At 53.4% G+C, this 18798-nt stretch overlaps 7 protein-coding genes and 1 non-coding gene across 8 annotated transcripts; 3 read left to right on the top strand and 5 right to left on the bottom strand.

Annotated features, from left to right (window-relative positions):
* Positions 1–55: 55 nt before the first annotated feature.
* Positions 56–2710, bottom strand: BO94DRAFT_559525 (Zn(II)2Cys6 transcription factor; the record flags this gene model as incomplete). The annotated part of the gene is made up of 5 exons (XM_025614074.1): positions 56–658; positions 711–1095; positions 1153–1773; positions 1824–2475; positions 2542–2710. 5 exons carry the CDS (start codon positions 2708–2710, stop codon positions 56–58), a joined length of 2430 nt encoding a protein of 809 aa, XP_025463853.1.
* A 999-nt stretch (positions 2711–3709) lies between these two features.
* BO94DRAFT_549493 (dienelactone hydrolase family protein) lies at positions 3710–4655 on the bottom strand (the record flags this gene model as incomplete). Its single annotated transcript, XM_025613451.1, has 4 exons — positions 3710–3812; positions 3866–4131; positions 4187–4402; positions 4488–4655. The coding sequence occupies 4 exons, from the start codon at positions 4653–4655 to the stop codon at positions 3710–3712; spliced, it is 753 nt and encodes a 250-aa protein (XP_025463854.1).
* A 3778-nt stretch (positions 4656–8433) lies between these two features.
* BO94DRAFT_589043 (uncharacterized protein) lies at positions 8434–9168 on the bottom strand (the record flags this gene model as incomplete). The annotated part of the gene is made up of 1 exon (XM_025615923.1): positions 8434–9168. One exon carries the CDS (start codon positions 9166–9168, stop codon positions 8434–8436), a length of 735 nt encoding a protein of 244 aa, XP_025463855.1.
* BO94DRAFT_524065 (histidine phosphatase family protein) lies at positions 9164–10915 on the top strand. The gene is made up of 4 exons (XM_025610241.1): positions 9164–9987; positions 10035–10152; positions 10202–10306; positions 10360–10915. The coding sequence occupies exons 1-4, from the start codon at positions 9207–9209 to the stop codon at positions 10793–10795; spliced, it is 1440 nt and encodes a 479-aa protein (XP_025463856.1). The 5' UTR covers positions 9164–9206; the 3' UTR covers positions 10796–10915.
* A 792-nt stretch (positions 10916–11707) lies between these two features.
* BO94DRAFT_t258 lies at positions 11708–11780 on the bottom strand. Its single transcript has one exon. It is a non-coding gene; the product is annotated as a tRNA-Thr (tRNA).
* A 273-nt stretch (positions 11781–12053) lies between these two features.
* Positions 12054–13752, top strand: BO94DRAFT_568589 (short-chain dehydrogenase-like protein; the record flags this gene model as incomplete). Its single annotated transcript, XM_025614691.1, has 4 exons — positions 12054–12153; positions 12574–12985; positions 13038–13194; positions 13240–13752. The coding sequence occupies 4 exons, from the start codon at positions 12054–12056 to the stop codon at positions 13420–13422; spliced, it is 852 nt and encodes a 283-aa protein (XP_025463857.1). The 3' UTR covers positions 13423–13752.
* A 167-nt stretch (positions 13753–13919) lies between these two features.
* Positions 13920–14998, top strand: BO94DRAFT_538555 (uncharacterized protein). The gene has a single exon (XM_025612516.1). The coding sequence runs from the start codon at positions 14023–14025 to the stop codon at positions 14749–14751; it is 729 nt and encodes a 242-aa protein (XP_025463858.1). The 5' UTR covers positions 13920–14022; the 3' UTR covers positions 14752–14998.
* On the bottom strand, positions 14921–17012 carry BO94DRAFT_538556 (glycoside hydrolase family 32 protein). The gene is made up of 2 exons (XM_025612517.1): positions 15239–17012; positions 14921–15173 (listed from the first exon to the last, which is right to left on the bottom strand). The coding sequence occupies exons 1-2, from the start codon at positions 17002–17004 to the stop codon at positions 15056–15058; spliced, it is 1884 nt and encodes a 627-aa protein (XP_025463859.1). The 5' UTR covers positions 17005–17012; the 3' UTR covers positions 14921–15055.
* Between the last annotated feature and the right edge of the window lie 1786 nt (positions 17013–18798).

Raw genomic sequence — 18798 nt, forward strand, 5'->3', positions numbered from 1 at the left:
TATAGGTCGTACTTTAAGGCTCACTTGCACACTCTGAAACAAATTACGAGATGGTCTAAAAAAGATAGTCGAAGCTCAGTAAATCTCCCGTCATCCCGTCAAAATCCCCAAACTCGCGCCCAAACAGGTAGTCCTCGCCCTCCGTGGGTCGCTGCAGATTAAAGGGCCGTGCCTCCAGGTAGTACGTCTGGTCCGAGAGTCCTGGCTCCGGTCCATAAGTGGGAGCCCCCCCGGACAGGGCCTCCATCACGCGTTCAGCTGATTGGGGGGTGGCGTTCTCGGGCGCCGGCGTTGCCATGGTTGCACCCGGCACACTGGCGGGGAGCGAAGGAACCGCATACCCTGACGCTACCGGGGTCGAATCCAAATGGGTCATGGGGGGTTGGGAAACAGGAACAAGGGGAAAGGTCTCCGTCGCGGTGGCCTGCGAAGTATGCGTCTCCATGCCGCGCGGGTATACATTCGGATCGGGCGCAACTGTCTCTTCCATGACAGGGCCGATGTATTTCTGGTTCCTCTGGGCGGAAGCGTCAAAGGCGTGCTCCGCCAGTCCGCCGGTATACGGCTCACTGGGTCTTTCTGAGCCCACCTCGACCGTATCATTCGGACTTTGAGATTGCGAGCCGTGATCCGATTTGGTAAATGTAGCTGTCAGGACCTAGCACATGTCAGTTAGCGAAGGTTGATCCTCGGACTAAAAGTGGTCATACCGTCAATGCCACGTGAAGGCGGCGGGAATGGGAGCTGTAAGGGGTGAGGCACATCAACATGCGCTTGGCCGTGTTTAGGTCGATCTTCAGCGCCTTGACAGTGTCGGGGCTCTTGGAGCCAACCACCACGTATACTAGTGACAACCCGGCCGTGCAAACCATGTAGGCAATGCGCCAGTGCGCACCATAGAGCAGCCCATCCCGGTACATGTCCTCCGTCAGATGGATGAGATTGCGACTGGCATCAACGCACGCCGAGGCATATTTATGGAATCCATGCTCGGCGTGTCCGTTACCTTCAGTGCTGTCGACAAAGTAGTGTAGGAACGGCCGATAGAGCAGAATCTGGACGTGGGAGTATGTCATCCACAGCTCATACTTGGCCCTATGACCAGTCAGCCTAATAGAAACGGGGGTTATCGCCGGCCTGTGCTCTGCTTACTTTTCCAAGTGAGGGGCATATCGGCTTCTCCCCAGTTTATAGCCCAGCGGTAGCGATGCAGCCCACTTCTGTAGCTCACCTTCGAGCTGCGTAACGATTTCGTTGCTAACCAGGTGGCTCATCGACCCACTATTAGTTTTTCGCCGGACGCCCCCCGATGGATACAGCTCATGCACAATCCGATCGAGGATATTATGTAGCTTTAAAAGAGCCACAGACCCGGACATACTCCGGATCAAGGCAGGGTCCTGCAAAGACTGTGATATTCTGGTCGACTTGAGGTCGTTATCGTCCAGATCCAGAGGCAGTTCAATGTCAACCTCGGTGCTACGAATTGGCTGCGGATAGCCACACATCGACGCGACAACCATCAAAAGCTGTCGCAGAGACCAGAAAAGCCGTCGCTTGATTTCCGCGACAATGAGGCTGTCCCTCGAATTTGGTAGCTGTAAGTTCATGCGAACGGCCAAGGAAAAGGCGTGGGAAAGGCACGTGTAACATGGCGAGAGTCTCTCTGTGCTCAGGATAAAAAGGTTCATGTAAAAGATGGCTTGTAGGGTCACTATGTCGCTGCAGTCATGCAAGTCCACTAGATCACGGCACGTCGCAAAGTAATTTGTCCTGTGCGGGTTAGCATGATCACTTACTACAACGGGTCCCAGTGGAAGTACCTCTCCGCGGTCATGTCATCTCCGCTCTCCGACGAGCCATCGGCTACCCGCTCGAATAGACAACCCAAGGCCATGAGGGCGTAGACCAGCGGGATATGCCTCATTTCCCCCTCCCCGTAGTCGCTCCGATCCAAACTGTAGAGCAATTCAAAGGCCGAGTCAAACGTTGGTCGGTGCACCACATGGTAGAGCACGCTGGCGTCCAAAGCGATGTTGATCAAATGCTCCGCCCGTTCGCGCGGTGGCAGAGCGACAACCCGGGGCGCTGGGTTGGCCGACTGGAACAGCTTGACGCCTGGTTTCTCCCTGATGCGTAGCCGACTGTCGAAATCGGCCCCGGGCCAGTCTCCCAACTCGGCCTTGAGACGCTCAATAAAGGCTCGGTCGGCTGAGGAGACACCAAATCGGGCTTCACCTTGGCTTGGCCGCGCCTGAGCCCGGGGATCTGTTGGGTCGGTATCGGGATCGTTGGCGCCGGTTGCCGACAAGGGATGGGGTTGAGTGGAGGACTTGTCGGACGGAGGCGAGTCTTTGACGGCAGAAATGGTTTGATAGGACTCCTCCATAGCCTTAACCCTCTTCTCCAACTCCTGCAGACGGTCGAAATGCGGGGAAGCTTTTCGTTTGCGACGTGGTTCCGGATAGACGCAGTCTGTGCCCGTTAGCCCAGCCCCGATCTTCCGTCTGTGCTCTCCATTTTATGCGGGGAAGATCGCACCATTGAAAGAGGTGCGGCAATGGTTGCAGGTGGTGGCACCATCGCACTTGATTTTCATCTGGCGACATCGCTCGCATGCCCGGCGGGTACGGTCCTTGGGCCTCCCGGCGGCATCGGACTGGGCGGTGTTCCCATTGGGAGGCGGGGGCATCTGAAAGTGGCGGAACATGGCGAGAAGGAGAACGAGAAGAACCCGACTGCGATGCAGTCATTAGGGGAGGGGGGGAATATAGCATGCGACCATGAGTCGGGGGTAGATTTGGGGGGGGGGATGGGAAATGGGAAGTGAAGTGTCAGATTCCGCCCGATCGCGAGTTTTCGCCAATGACGCACGACTAAGCTGGGGATCACGTGGTGGCCGGGGGTCGTGCTGAGAAAGGAGCCGCGGCCGTTGGTTGGTTTCGTATTGAGCGCATCCTCGCCTCAAACTAGCCACCGTCGTAGTAAGCTAGCAGGAAGGCGTGGTGGCGGTCGGGCTGGTCTTATTACACAGTATTGCACGCACACGGCTTATCTTACTCTGACTAGTTGACTAGTCCTTAGCAGTAGTGCCCAGGAGCAGCCGCCCACCCGGACAGCCAGAACACTCGGGAGGTCCCGGTGTTACCCACCGCCCCGTAATAAATCACTCCACTCCCTGCTTTGCTTCTAGTTCTAGGTAGTAGGTACATAGTAGTACGATCAACTCCGTCCAATATACTCTCTATCGCAGCCACGCGTCTGGTCCAGACTATCATGGCCAGCCCGTTGTGAGTCACGTCTGCCGCTAATTCCTTTGAAGCTCGTCTTGTCTTCATATTCCATACACTTTTATTATCTCTCAAAACTCATTATGCGCTGTTTATATGGTGTTTGTCTATCTACTAAATGCCTCTCCGACTACTTCTGTGCTCGACCCTCATGCCAGGATTCTTAGGCCCGGGTGCTCCGACCAAGAAATCCTCCCCTACGATACTCCTATAACCGTAGTCTCCGTCCTTCCCATCCAATCCTTTTTCTCGATCTTAGCTTCAACGTACGGTCCTACAGGGCCCCCTCGGGGAACGGATTCCGGCACAGGAGTCAGGTGGGGAATGCTCGAAGCACAATCATATTTAGGGCATGGTCATTATCCATTAGTCTATTCTCCGAAGCTACTAAACCACTCCATCCCCCGTCCGTCATCCCTTTACGCCTTCAGGTGCTCGTCGAACCACTGCAGACCCTGGATGAAGGCATTCTCCTTGGCGAACAGCACCTTGGGGTCGCTGAGGTCTCCACGAAGGGCAAATCTATGTTCATGTCAGCACTGTGCATCTTTTCCTCGAATTCAGGCATCACTCACCCGTGTCCGACACCGCCATAGAGGGTGACGGCGTAAGGAAGAGCCAGCGCCTCCAAGACCTGCTCCGACTCGTGGCGCTTCTCCGCCGGGAAGACGTGGTCCTTCTCCGCCGCCGCAATAGCGAGAGGGCCCTTGATGGCCTCCAGCTCCTCCTTCTCCACCAGACTGGGGTGCGCCAGGAAGCCAACGTCCACCTTGCCCTGGTCGGGCTTCAGGAAACGAACGACGTACTTGGCGCCGAAGCAGTACCCGATGGCTCCGATTTTCTTCCCGAAATCAGTCTCCGCGAGGCAATTCCATCCAACGGGGGAGACGACATACCTTGATGTTGTACTTGGTGCGCAGTTCAGCAATGGTCTTCTCCAGGATGGGGTCGATGACCGGGGGAGTGTGCGCGATCTTCTTCTCGTTGTATTCACCCACTAGCCACTTGGGGAGCTCCAGGCCAGCGGCTCCACCAATGGGGATGGGGTCACCATAGAAGAGATCGGGGATCAGGACGAGGTAGCCATTGGCGGCGAACTGGTCCGCGATCAGCTGAGCGTTGTTGAAGCGGTGGCCAAGGATATCGGTCAATCTGCGGGATCTCGGTCAGCCAAGCCTTGGTTTAACTTAATCTCACTTCACCCCTGGCGTGCGGTGGGACGAACAGGATGATGGCCTTGTCAGTGGGCCCCTCGGGAGCCTTCTTATAGACCTCAAAGTCATCGATGGTGATGAAATCGCCGGTCGCGTCACCTTCGTGCTTGACGCCCTGGAAGCAGCACTTTCTTGGGGGGTAAGAGGCCATGTTTAGGGATGGATAAGATTGGATTGGGTGGGATGCGGGAGGGAGGCGGGGTTCCAGGGAATGATAGGGGCGGTTCGCTGTGAGGGGTCTCCGTGGTCTGGATGCTTGACTCGATGACAGCGGACTCGTCCCGGTTTCTTATATCTCTTTCTGCTCCCGCAATTCATCCACTGCCTTACGTGAACGGATTCCGTTCGATCGGAACATGATAATCGTATCTCCCTTAGTTCCGACCATAAGCCCTGTTTCTCAGAGGGGCGATTGCGAAGAGTTCTGCCCCCTCTGCCACGCTCGGGTCTGGCCCGGGCGGATGTGTGTCCAGCGGCGCCCGAGTTGCAGTCCGATTGGAGGCCGATTGGAGACATCCCGACCGGGGTTCAGGTTAGTGTCCGCCTGACGCTAACCCCAATTTCGGCTCCCGGTTCAAAGTGACCGAGCGCGAGGCAACTGCTTACTCTCGCTTCCGTCCAACGGACTAGTCTGGTGTCCTGGGTCGAGGACGTGTCTTTTCGGTGGTTCCGGTTGGGTATCACACGGAGTACGTCCGTCAGTCTGCTGCAAGGCCATCTTCATACCATCTGCCAAGTACCAAGGGCTGCGGCGGGTGACACCTCAGGCACCAAGGCCCGGCACGGAGTATACGCTACCCAATTCGGACATCCGTCAAAACAAACATCCTCAGGCCAGGGGAAGACATGTGAGAGGCGCGGGGCTGCAGACCCGGCTCTGCGAAGTGAAGCTCCGGTCCAGCTTCATCCCGACAATGCCAGCAGCAACCATTTTGCTGCGTTCCAGCCTTCCGGTCTGCTCTCCACCTCGGAGGTTCATTGACATCGGACGTGGATAATCAGAGTGACAATGACAAGGCCCGTACGGTGAGACACCCAATTTCCACTGTTGTGGTGGGATATGCATCTGACCAGCTCTTTCGTCCAGAGACCAATGCGACCCATTTTTTTCCTACTCGACCACGTCGCAGCCACCCTGAATTATCGCATCGCGCGTTATGCAAAAGAAACCGACAGCGCGTTCTCTCCCATCACTACCATAAATACACGGATACTATGATTGCTACGGATTACCTTCACGAGACACGGTCACTACAACGCAAGTGATAGTCACGGATCAGACACGGCATGGAGGGTCGCGGGGTATAGAGACCCGTCATAAGCATGTATCCGCTGGGTGACAAGCTTTGTGGATGCTGCTACAATCGTGGACGTGCAAAACCTCATCCGACATTTCTGCGACCGCCAGTACGCAAAGACATCCATATGCCATCGACAGCGAGGCCATTACCCTCACCTCGGTCATACTCAATCTCTATCTATCCGCCTCAATGCCTAGGGTTTGAAGGCAGGTCGCGCTCTCTAGTGCTCAGTTGTAAGCACAACCCTAATAGCAGTGTTTCCACTGAGCATGAACTCGCCGAACAATTCCAAAGGTTTATTTCGCTATGAGCGAGTAATCTTGCGAGGTGCGCTTGATCAGCACAGAGCTGCCAGGTTTAATCAAGTCAACCAACTTGAAGCAGGCTTCAACGGCAGCTAGTATGCGTCTCATTCATCACTAACACTTTTGCAGGATTGTCCTCTCAATGTTTTATATCGAATGCAGGTAGATTCTTGACATCCTCATCCACTGCCTTGTGACGATCCCTAAAGCAGAGTTCTATGCGAGCATCGAGCACACATCCTCTACGGTGTGATGCTGGCAACATTGGAACTGTCCGACATGACCTCCGCAACTGAGCATGCAGTTCAGGTTTTAACGCATCCAATTTAGCTGGGCATGTAGCTGAATTTCCTGGTGCTCCCCATATTCCCCTTACCCAGGCAGGATACTTTACTTGGTCCCAGCCGCATGCTCTGTACTCCGGAAAACACGTTCGTATCATCCTCAACCAAGCCCTAACAATCCGCCCCATTCTGCCATGGCCCATCATGAGCAGATTTCGTCCTGAAGAAAGAACCATGTTGTCTACTAATTTTGACGGCATGCGCAGCTCTCTGTTGCCCGACAGACTGTCGTTGCAGATACGAGTCCGGGATCAATCATTCGGCTAGCGGTGCTTTCTTGGTAGAAGTTTCCGAGTATACGTCACGGCTCTGCAGAGCTGAGATACAGTAATGATCGGTTCTAATCTCGGTATTGACGTCGGTGCTCCTGCTTCCCTCATTGGGCCCCTGCGTAACGCCTTATCTACAGCAGTCCTACTTGCCCACTATTACCCCAAGGCCCTTGATCCTCTAGGCCCTGGGACACAACCATCTTATGTCCCATCTATATCCGAGAAAGTTAGATAGGAAACTCAATCAGTGAACGGAACATAGAGCGGCTAGCATAATTTGGAGAGTTCCCAATACATTCGTCATCGGGCCCATTATAAAGGAGCAGTATGTCGCCACACAGGTTTTTCTCAAAGAACCTGCATCAAGGATCTGTAAATCTACTCAAACTATTGGAAAAACCGGTTAATCGAAGCAATGATGTGAATCACGGAATAGCCTCACCAATAGTTGTCATCACACAGCGCCAGGCCGACGTAGCCAATGCTCCCGGGGATCCCGGGTTCCGACAGGAAGCACACTGCGATCAGTGAACATGATAGCTTTGTTGCTGCTGTAAATGTGTTGATTCTGGGGACTGGTCTGCAACTACAGTCGTTGTGGTGACACGAGCTCATTTGCAGGGCGTATCAAAGCAAAAAAAGCTATCCAAGAAACCTCACCTGGACTTTTGGTGTACCGAACAGAGGAGCTGCAGTAGTGCTTTGCTAGGTCAGATGACGTTACATCTGGAAAAGGGCGCTTGGGTGTGTCTGTCGGCAATCGTCCCACAGCGGTGGCACCATTGCTATGTGGACTGTTATGATGCACAATCACATGCATAGCTCATTCTGGTCATGAGAAACAGAGGCATGGTCCTTGTTAAGGACGATCGCAATTTAAGCTTTGTTGAATCGCACAGTCAATTCTAGATGGGAATTTACTTCCCCTAGCGGAATGTGGATGCGACTTCTGGTGCATCCAACTCAGTCGAGCTTCGGGTTAATATTCCGGGTGGGCCTTGCAGCATGTCACGCCCTCTGACGGGGCATGCAAGTCTTCCTCAGTGCATACTGGGGTTGGAAGGGTATCTCGGGACCAAAGTTTTTTCGACAATTTGGCTCTATATAAGGCAGGCCAGATACTACGGAGGAGGAATAGTCCTTCAGGTATATCGCGACGGCAATGACCTCATCTCTTCCATTTGACAATCCAGCTACTTAGCTCGAACTATGGTGGAGCATTAGTGCTCTGGGCTCTACCGCGGATGCGGTTGTCTGGGACCGAATCATACCGAGACCTCGTCCCACATGGCATGTGCATGTCTAACAATGCCAAGTGGTACTGATAGGGCCATGCACCTAATCGACCAAGGACTATTGAGGTTAGCGTCCAGGGACAGTACACGCTTGCAGCGCATATTCCTTGACTCGTCTCCTTCCACCACATGTGGACAAGAAGGCCGATAACACGTTCTCAACCTCATCCCCGGTTGCTTTCGGACAAGAATGACTCGTGCTACTATCCACGAGGCGAAGGATCAGTCGTTGGAGCCGTGTCAGGACAAACGTCGACTCACACGTGCAAGCATCTCTGATGCGGACTGGCCCAGTGGGCCGGAACGGACGAGGAGGAAATTCCCAACTAGGCTTGGTGCCTTTCCTCGAGGACACACCGTCCACCCATCCTGCCACTAACTGCTGCATCTCGGCTAATACAGTGGCCTGACCCTAGACCTGTCCAGGTTTCTGTTCCTTGCATGCGAGCGACCCATGAGAGGAACTGTGTGCCAGTGGCATGGCTGCGTGGCGGAAGGACTGGCGCCTTGGCTCGCGACCAAGCTTTGGCCAAGGAAGCTTAAGGACGGCCATTGCCGGCCGGGCAGCCGCGGCTACCGAGCTGTCACCCGCATTCAAGTCCGATCTATTGCAGTTCCATCGCTGGCTTGCATGGATTACCACGTCTGCGCCACGAGTGCCAGACTCCGTCACCATTGTAAGGCACGAATGCGAGACAATGGGAAGGGAAGTGGGAAGATAACTGCAGCAACCCCGGAGATAAGCGCGGTTGAGCTTCCCCTCATCTCTGCCGCCGACATACGCTAACGGATTAAGCTGCTGCCATTGACCAACCCGCGGCTGTGCCTGTGGCCGCTCCACCGTCAAGTCCGTCCAATGGGGAAGCTGTCCGGCGCCACGCCTCTTGTCCCGGTGTGTGATTCGAATCCGCGGGGTCCACCAGGACTTGGCCTCAGCCCTGTTGCTTTTGGATGCTGGGCACGTGGGCTCTCGCAAGCTGCCGTCACTGGAGGACACTCGCCTTGCTTTCTTCCGCGGCCTCCCTAGCCCCTCACGTCTGGCATGAGGCCATTCCGGACACCTCCAATTGACTCCGATGGAGGGGTATAAAAAGCCCTCCACGACCTCCCCCTCTCGGAATGCACCTCCCTCGTCATCCATACTCATTGAGGCACCTCCCCAGCTTCTGTCAATCCTCAGACATCATGCCTCGCTCTTCCCTCATTACCCTCGCCTGTGCGCTGGCTACTGGCGCCTCTGCCTTCTCCTACGGCGCGGCTGCCCCCCAGTCCTCCCAGGAGAAGCAGTTCTCCCAGGAGTTCCGCGATGGTTACAGCATCCTCAAGCACTACGGTGGCAATGGCCCCTACTCTGAGCGAGTGTCCTACGGTATCGCCCGCGACCCTCCCACCGGCTGCGAGGTCGACCAGGTCATTATGATCCACCGTCACGGCGCACGCTACCCCTCCCCCTCTGCCGGCAAGAGCGTCGAAGAGTCCCTGGCCAAGGTCTACAGCATCAACACCACCGACTACAAGGGTGACCTGGCCTTTCTAAATGACTGGACCTACTACGTCCCGAACGAGTGCTACTACAACGCCGAGACGACCAGCGGTCCCTATGCCGGCCTGCTGGGCGCCTACAACAATGGTAATGAGTACCGTGCTCGCTACGGTCACCTTTGGGACGGAGAGTCGGTCGTCCCCATGTTCTCCAGCGGATACGGCCGTGTCATCGGCACGGCCCGCAAGTTTGGCGAGGGTTTCTTCGGATACAACTACTCGACCAACGCCGCTCTCAACATCATCTCCGAGTCCGAGGTTCAGGGTGCGGACAGCTTGACTCCCACTTGCGATACCGACAATGACCAGACCACCTGCGACAACCTGACCGCCACCATGCCGCAGTTCAAGGTCGCTGCTGCCCGCCTGAACGCCCAGAACCCCGGCATGAATCTTACCGAGACCGATATCTACAACCTGATGCGTATGTATTAGTGGCCGAATCTGAGATCCGAGCTAATAACTACCCAGTGATGGCCTCTTTCGAGCTCAACGCTCGTCCTTTCTCCAACTGGATCAATGCCTTCACCCAGGACGAGTGGGTCAGCTTCGGCTACGTCGAGGATCTGAACTACTACTACTGCGCTGGGTGAGTCTTTCATCCATGCCCACAAAATACCCGCTAATTATCAACTTAGACCTGGAGACAAGAACATGGCCGCTGTCGGTGCCGTTTACGCCAACGCTAGTTTGACTCTCCTCAACCAGGGTCCCAAGGAAGCCGGTTCCCTGTTTTTCAACTTGTATGGCCTCCTCCACCCCTTCTATCCAAACCCCCGAGCTAACTTACTCTCAGTGCTCACGATACCAACATCACCCCCATCCTCGCCGCTCTGGGCGTCCTCATCCCCGATGAGGACCTCCCTCTGGACCGTATCCCCTTCGGTAACCCCTACACGACCGGTAACATTGTGCCCCAGGGTGGTCACCTCACCATTGAGCGTCTGAGCTGCCAGGCGACTCCTCTGTCGGACGAAGGTATCTACGTCCGTCTGGTGTTGAACGAGGCGGTCCTTCCCTTCAACTCCTGCCAGTCCGGTCCTGGCTACTCTTGCCCGCTGGCCAACTACACCTCGATCCTGAACAAGGATCTGCCCGACTACACCACCACCTGCAACGTGTCGGCGTCGTACCCTCAGCACCTTTCTTTCTGGTGGAACTACAACACCACCACCGAGCTGAACTACCGCTCTAGCCCGATTGCCTGCCAGGAGGGTGCGGCTATGGATTGATGGAATGATTAGCCTCGCTACTGGTTGACGGATTGATGCGTTATGGAAAGAAGATGATAATCACCATGTTAATACGTCTTGTGTACAGACTTGTGCTGAATGTATATAATGTTAATAGCTATGAAATCTATCGATGTGTCTGAAAAGGTGTTCTGTATACAGCACGTTGGCCACCCCATAGACCACCCCTCGATGAAGGTGCTAACTAATTAAATACTAGGTCGCGGTAGTATTACTAAAATCGTTTGCAATTCCAATGATTTAAAATTTTCACCGATAAATCAAGCGCAATGGACTATATCCTGAAGGATTGGAAGGATTTACTTGAAGGAATGCGCGGGTTCAACTACGGTGGGGCCTCAGCTCAACCACCCATCCTGCGGCGTTCCTCTCTACGGTCGCATTTTTGTATTAGAAATTTGATCTGGTTATAAGTCTAATAATTGGACTTATAATTGATAGATAGATTGCCCTGTGAGTTTTGGAGTGAGTAGAGCGAATGAAATAGGATTGGAAGGTGAGTTCTGGTTGGACAATGTGAACGGAAACATATATATAACCGCAACAAATTTCACACCTACATACCAACACCATATGCAACCCTTTTATTTCGGGCGAAGAGCCTTCTGAGAGATTTCCAAGCGTCAAAGTAATTGATAACATTACATATACAGGATACCAAGGGAATGAAAGCAGTTTGAGGGTAGAAAATGCTTGCCGACCAGCGGATGGTGATGATTCAATTCAGGGCCCGGTTTGTGCAGACACGGCCAGAGGTAAAACAGTCAAGATGTAACAACATCAATCAGGAAAACACTACCATCGATGATATATTCCTGATCTCAGATAGCAAAAAGACAAATTAAAGAAAAGGAAATTCCGCGAGCAAAAAAAAAGAAAAAGAAAAAGAAATGCTCCCACGCGGATTTGAACCGCGGACCTCATGATTACTAGTCATGCGCTCTACCAACTGAGCCATAGGAGCTGTTGATGTAAGATGCTTGCTAAGTTGTATCTATGACCATTGCTAACCTTTTTTCCTTGGCCTGTGCTGTGCTGCTTTCGCTTCCCTCAATGCTCGGTCACCGACATCTGCAGCTGAACAACCAACCACTCGGAGTCTTACTTCCTACAAGTCAAGTTAATTTCCCGAGTGATATCGGCAGCGGCATCCTAACTGCTAGACCTATACAATAATGAGTCAGCACAAAAACATGCTGCAGGACTGATGACGTGAGCTGCTAAGACTGCACTGCAGATGTCAGTCCACGAGGTTACATCGCACGGGACGCCTAAGGCCTCCGATCTCGCATTGGGCTTTCGCCCCGGGAGTCAACTGGGGCTGGCGATCGCCAGGGGTGGGCAATGGACTAGCCTCTGTATTGTGCTGCCCAGTGATGATTGTCGCTTGGCCCAACACTGCCATCCGAAGTCCCTCCCTCAACGGAGGTGGAAGGGTAAACAGTGCAGACAAGCACTATATTTATTGTTTTCAATGCATGCGCTATACTCAACAACTGAAATATACACACACATGATCGAGTAGAACACCTCGGATAAGCGGATCAGTGTGGAAGCACGATAGCAAGTCCACACAGGTGCAGAGATCCCAGGCGCTAAGGCAGTGGACTCTCATCACTAACAAACCTAGTTCTTGCTACGTGGCATTGTATCAAACAACTAGAAGCCTGTCTGCCTGTACTGAAGGAATATCAACCCGGCATCGCGACGAGTTACTCGCCCCATATTCAACGGAGGAAGCTGTGTTTATCATGCAGAAGTGGCCTCCTATATTGATACTGGAGCCGGAAGAGGCCTAGGCCTTCAATTTGTGAAACACTTGAGCGAACGTTCTCTAGTGAGGTATCTATCATCTTTGCGACAGTCCGCGGGCCGAGGCCATACAGCAGCTGGTCACCTAGTCCAAGTCCGCATCACCGTGATGCGCTTATATACAACAGACAGAGAGAGCATCCTAATAGCATTGAACCAGATCAAGAAAAGCCTGAGTGGAAAGGCCCTTGACATTCTTACCAAGAATGCTGCAATCATGGATTCCTCTCTGGATGGAGTAGTATCAATGGACAACCTGCGGCGGGCATTCGAAGTCAACGTGGAAGCAGTGCATGATGCAACTGCAGCGTGTTTGCCACAATTGAGAGAGGGAACTCAAAGAAAAGTATTCAACCTGTAAACGCCGAGCCTCGCAACAATACGATCAGCTATTCACCATCTCGGACAGGAGCTCAGATGTGGGCTCGATAACCTTGGGTCGTCGACTTATCGATTTGCCTTTTCCGACCTACAATATCGTCAAGATTGCACTTAATGCCTTGACTGTGCAGTACGCTTTGGAGTTCGAGAAGGAAGGCTTCACATTTTTTGCTGTATCACCTGGGGTAATTTCGACTTGCTTCCTCCAGCTCGGTTCTGACTTATAGCAGTGGTTTCGGACGAATATGGTGACGGATATTGCCGATCTCGATGTTTCAACTGGGGCAAGCACAGAACTGGATGTTCTCTCTTGCCTAGGAGCCCATATTAATGGCAAGTTCTTGAACGTTCATGTCCCGGGATGGGAACAGGCGGAGGGCCTGCACCAGTATGATGGGGGCGAGCTTCCATAGTAGGTCGCCACGTATAGAGAGAGATCCGACTCAATCTTCTGATGGGTATGCATAGAGCACTTTTTAGGAATGTGTATCTACATGCGGCCTAGTTCTGCCAATCATCACCGTTGTGTGATGGGTACATGGGTGATTTTGAGAATTGTCACTTGGCCAAAACCGATACACCGACTCGGCAGTGAAGAGGGCATTGCGGCTGTGGCTAACTCAGAACAAAGAAGAAATTCACCAAATATCATGGTGCTCAACATTTCTTTGGCTCTCCAGTGACGTCGATTCTGACCGCCAGATCTGTACAACGTGAAAGAACAAAAAAATTGCCAGCTGGGGACCGATGACGTGAGCGAGCCCGAGGGACTCGAGGCTGAGGGGTGGCTGAGCTATAGCAGCCGGACTAAGGCCCACTCAGCCCCAACCCTGTCAGCATCCTGATCGCTGTTGGTCTGACAGGTATAAATATCAATGGTGCTTACTATGATTACCCCTCCACGATATATCTGTCAGATCACTCAGGGTTTGACAATCAATCAACTTTCCTACAACACCACTCTAACCCTACAATCCGCACCAGTCCCACCCTCAATCAAAAGCATATCCAGCATGTCCAACCACGCGCCCCCCGCATTCGACGTCTACTTCATCTTCCAAAAACAAGAGCTCAAGCTCGCCTTCAACTCCACCACCCACGCAAATGCCTACCACAGCTTAAACCGCGAGGGCCGGATCTTCACCCATGAGCCCACAGCCGTCTACCTCCCCCTCTCCCCAGCCATGACCTACCTCCGCGACAGCAGCAGTGGGCTCGTGATCGGCTTCACCTCCCCCGAAGACGCAGACACCTGGTGCCGGAACTCCATCCTAGGCCATATCTACGCGACCGAACCCTCCACCGAAGTCCGGATCCGACGTACCTGGACCGACGAGGAACTCGACGAGGTCCTTCGCGCGCAGCACCATACCAACGGGTTCCGAAACAGCGTTCCTCTTCCACTGCGCGCAGCCATGGCACCGAATACACCTCCTTCACATACGGGCTCTAAATCACGTCCAACTAGCGGACAGTTTGCTCCTCCTCCTTGGGCCCAGGTGGGATCTGCATCTGCATCCCCGTCCCCGCCTGCGACTTCTCATCATGCATACTCGCCGGATTTGACACAGCAACCGAAGAGTACTTACACACACACGGCGTATCGTCCATCGCATGCGCCATCGGACTCAATACAGCATCCTAGAGCGAGTTATCCGTCGGTAGAGGTGGAGCATTTGGATGTACCGCCTCTGAGAGTGGGACATCCCGCGGGAGGTGCCCCGACTGCACCTGTTCATTAGACTGAATATGGATTGGAATAGTCTGGAATATTGTGGGTGGATTGACGTTAGCATAGCGATGGCGTGATTTCATGGAAAGCATGTTTTTTTTCCTATCTGTCTTTATTTCTTTCTTTCTTTTTTAATTTGATAGAATTAGATACCAAATACTACTATAGACATATCAACCCATTCATCACATCACATCACATCACACATCCATCACGGAAACACTCCGCCAACATACACACATACTCATACCTTACCAGTCATATACACTATACACTATAAAACCCCACCAACTCAACCCCACAATCCATCACGATCACACCCGATCCGGCCACGCATCAAACAACCCCTCCGAAACCATCACATTCTCAAACCTGACCTCCCCTTCCCCACTCTGAAAGAAGTCTATCCCAGTCGAATTGGCATACCACGACCTATCCACATTAGCATTCACCCCAAACCCACCACCACCACCACCATAAGGAAAAAGAAAACTCACCTAACCCAGGTACTCAACGCAAACCTCCCATTGGCATAAACCTCCAGGACGGAATTATCCACCACAATCGTCAACTCCAACGTCTCAATCCCCTCCTCCCCATCATCACCAAGCACATCAAACAACCTCAACCTCCCCGCCTCATTCGAACTATCAATCCCACTGGTCGTCCTCGCCGCAGCACTCGTATTACTCCTATCCACTATAATCGACTCATTCGAGAACTGATAATAGATCGTCGTGCTTTCCATCTCCGAGGAAAGGATCCTGAATCCGCTCTGCAGGGTGGATGAGTTCCTAGCTGAGGTAGGGAAGGTGATGTTCGCGGAGAGGATGAAGTATTTATCGCTGGGGGAGTGTTCGAAGGGGATGACTCCCGTGGTAGATAAAGTGCGGGGTTGTTCTGTGGATGAAGTTCCAGAGAGAAGGGCTGATTTCGTTTCCCTTGCGATGGAGATTCCCAATGTTTGGAGGGTGACTGTGTCGTTGGAATCAGTGTGGATGACGCGCCACGAGGTGCCGGATTCCCGGGCTAGGGCGTTATCAATGACGTTAGGGATGATGAGGACACGGAGTTCGCGGGGGAGAAGCAACGTTCCGGTCCAGTTTTGCTGGTTCGTAGGGAATCCCTCAGCTTGTTGGAAGAGGTCGCCTGAGAGCCAGACGTAGGAGATGAAGCGGTCTGGGGCGCCGGATTTGGAGGAGGGTTTGGAGGTGGACGGGAGGATTTTGCCGGCGGCGGCGTAGGAGGAGAAACCCCAGTCGAGGAAGCCGGCCATGGTGGGGGTGAAGGCGATGGAGTTGGAATCGTTGTTGGCAACGTTGCCAGAGACCCAGAGCATGTCGTGGATGCTGGTGAGTTGGGGGATGATGGGTTGGTTGGAGCCCTCTGTGCCGAGGGTGGCGAAGAATTGGCCCTCTGGGTTGTAGCCCTCTGTGTCGAGGGTGAAGATGTTGCCGGTTTCGAAGTTGAAGCCCCATCGGCCGGCCCAGATGCCGGACCCCCAGGTGGAATTGGTGGACTCGTGCCACCAGGGACCGAGGTATTCCCAGTACTGGAAGTCCGGGTCGTATTGGCGGTAGAGGAATTGGGCGGGGCCTTTGTTGTGGAGACCGCCGGAGATGACGGTGTACCAGGTGTTGTTGGGGCTGTGGAGGAAGGAGTCAAGGGTGGGGTTTTGGAAGACGTAGGGGTCGCGGAAGGCCGTGACGTTGTAGGCGAAGGGAGGGCCGGGGATGACGGGGCCTTGGGCGAGTTTGGTGAAGTTGCGGCCGCCGTCGGAGGAGACGGCGAGGGATTGGGTCTCGCTGCCGCGGGTGTAGGGGATGGACCAGTGGATGGGGAGGTAGGAGACGGAGGTGTAGAGGAGGGTAGGGAGGCCGTTGATGCCAGCGGGGATGACGGAGCCGTCGAAGACGGCTAGAGGGTCGTTGATTCCGCCGGGGACGATGGATTGGCTGCCATTAGGGTTGAGGTCGTGGTAGGTGGCTAGGTCGTCGGTGGTGGCTCCGGAGATGCCTTCGCTGTCGTGCAGGAAGCCGATGTGGAAGAGGCCGGTGGCGGGATCGGTGTAGTGCATGCAGGGGTCACCGACCTGGCCGGTGGGGGGGAGGACATGGGCGCGGGGTCGCCATGTGTCGAAGAGAGAGCCATTGGGGAGGGTGGACAGGTTGGGGGGTGCAACGTTGTAGTCGATGAGGACAGAGGACCGCGACTGCATGGCAGAGTGAGTGCTCAGGAGCACGGCAGCCGGGGGGAGCTTCATGGTGGGAGGGTTGGAGGGGGGATTCCGTTGTTCTGCCATGGGGAGGGATGGCATTCATTAAATAGTGGCATGGTTGTTATGCATGGGCCGGGAAAACTCCGCGAACTATAAGTTGGAAGGTCTGTAGTTTCGGGGAAATGTGAGATGCGGAGGGGGCCCCGCTTAGGGTTCCGGGGCAGATTCAGCGTGGAATCCCCGAGGTTTCCCCCGTGGTCTCCGAACCAAGGCCATGGGCTGCCGATCTTCCCCGATCAGATCAAGAGGGGTTGGACGCTGCATCTTGGCCAGCTCTTGGTGGGTTGAGTTTACCTCAAGGAGCAGGTTGGAGCGTCGGAGGAGTGTCGGAAATGAAAGGCAAAGAATGGGTCAGGAACTCCCGCTGAGAAGAGAGCGGCCCGTCCTGCAGGTGATGTAATGCTTGCTGCCAGAATGTGCAGTAACCATGCTCAGATTAATAATTCTAGGTGAATTTCAGCAATGCCACCAACACGGTATTCCAACTTGCAATCTCTTTCCCAAGGAAGATGCTCTCGAGCGCATCTTCACTGACCGCGATACAAGCATTATTCTGCAAAGGGATAGATTCCTTGCATGTTATGGCGTTCTCATTCCAACGAGTAAGCAGAGTAATGGAAGTATGTTCCACTGCAGCATTCTGTGCCGGCTAGATGGAAAATGCGTTTCTTATGATTTGGCTCACAGCAGAGTATACTGGCCTGCCAGGCATTGTATATGAATTCCCGTCAGACCTGTCTCATGTCTGTTTGGTTGATTGAGGCTTTTACTGCTCTGCACACTCGTTTGCATCTCTGAAATCCGATATCGAACATCTATCATTCCTGGCAAATATCTTTTACTCTACTGGATTCCGATAGGTGAGATTGTCAGCTCTCCAGCAATGCTCCATCCCTTAAGACTATATCATTACAAGGCTCTTGAGAGGTATCAGCTTGAAGAGATTCTGACAGTTAGCATCAAAACCACCAACCTTCAGACACTGACATATTATCAACTCACATCAACACGTTCATGACCATCAAATTAACATTGAACCCGATATTTCTCCGTGAATGGTTGCCTCAGACCTTCTCCTCCATCCGGACAGCCGCCTCAATGAATCCACTTCCCAACGAAGAATCCAGCAAGTCGATCCAGGCAAAGAACAACCTGTCCTCCTCCTCGACGTGACATTTCACAAATCAATAAAAGATGTCATCGCGTGCGATTCATGTTGATGTGTCTATCACGAGGTAGATCGGTGGAAACGGTTCATGTGCATGCTGTTCTTCCGGTGGCTCATCCCATCCATAAAAGCAGCCCAGCCTAGATTTATGGCGGAAGAGACTCTCCCCCACGCGTTGATACATCCGAATCGAGGTATTGCGCTGCATTTCTCTCAGCGACCCAGTTCCACCAATTTCATTCCGGTATCCATATTATTGTCACTCGCTCTGGGGTTCGTGGCATGTTGATTTCTCCATGGCGGGGTTGTGATGGCGAGAGTGGTGGTTGTGTTGTGGCAAACCGCTCAGCTGTTGGCATCACGTGAGTCTTATTTTACGTAATTGACAGTACCCGGTACCATGCCTGAGGCATAAACAGTGATGGCATCTACATCATACCGAAAGCAAACTTTGAGATAGACGGGTACAAATCAGAGTAATCCAGGTATTAACCCATGGATATAATGTCAAACATTGATTGCGAATTTAGCAAAAAAGCCCTGCTGGCGCAATGGAAGCGCGCAAGACTTCTATTTTCTGACAACTTCGTGTTGTGAGAGATGAAAGATCA

The sequence above is a fragment of the Aspergillus sclerotioniger genome, assembly GCF_003184525.1.
Source record: "Aspergillus sclerotioniger CBS 115572 chromosome Unknown BO94scaffold_29, whole genome shotgun sequence".
Classification (NCBI taxonomy): Eukaryota; Fungi; Ascomycota; class Eurotiomycetes; order Eurotiales; family Aspergillaceae; genus Aspergillus; species Aspergillus sclerotioniger.

Coding starts and splice junctions, on each gene's coding strand:
- BO94DRAFT_538555 (XM_025612516.1), top strand. CDS start 14,023: ATGTCCAACCACGCGCCCCCCGCATTCGACGTCTACTTCATCTTCCAA.
- BO94DRAFT_524065 (XM_025610241.1), top strand. CDS start 9,207: ATGCCTCGCTCTTCCCTCATTACCCTCGCCTGTGCGCTGGCTACTGGC. Junction 10,153..10,201: donor AACTACTACTACTGCGCTGG/GTGAGTCTTTCA, acceptor TTATCAACTTAG/ACCTGGAGACAAGAACATGG. Junction 10,307..10,359: donor GGTTCCCTGTTTTTCAACTT/GTATGGCCTCCT, acceptor ACTTACTCTCAG/TGCTCACGATACCAACATCA.
- BO94DRAFT_538556 (XM_025612517.1), bottom strand. CDS start 17,004: ATGAAGCTCCCCCCGGCTGCCGTGCTCCTGAGCACTCACTCTGCCATG. Junction 15,174..15,238: donor GCGTTGAGTACCTGGGTTAG/GTGAGTTTTCTT, acceptor TAATGTGGATAG/GTCGTGGTATGCCAATTCGA.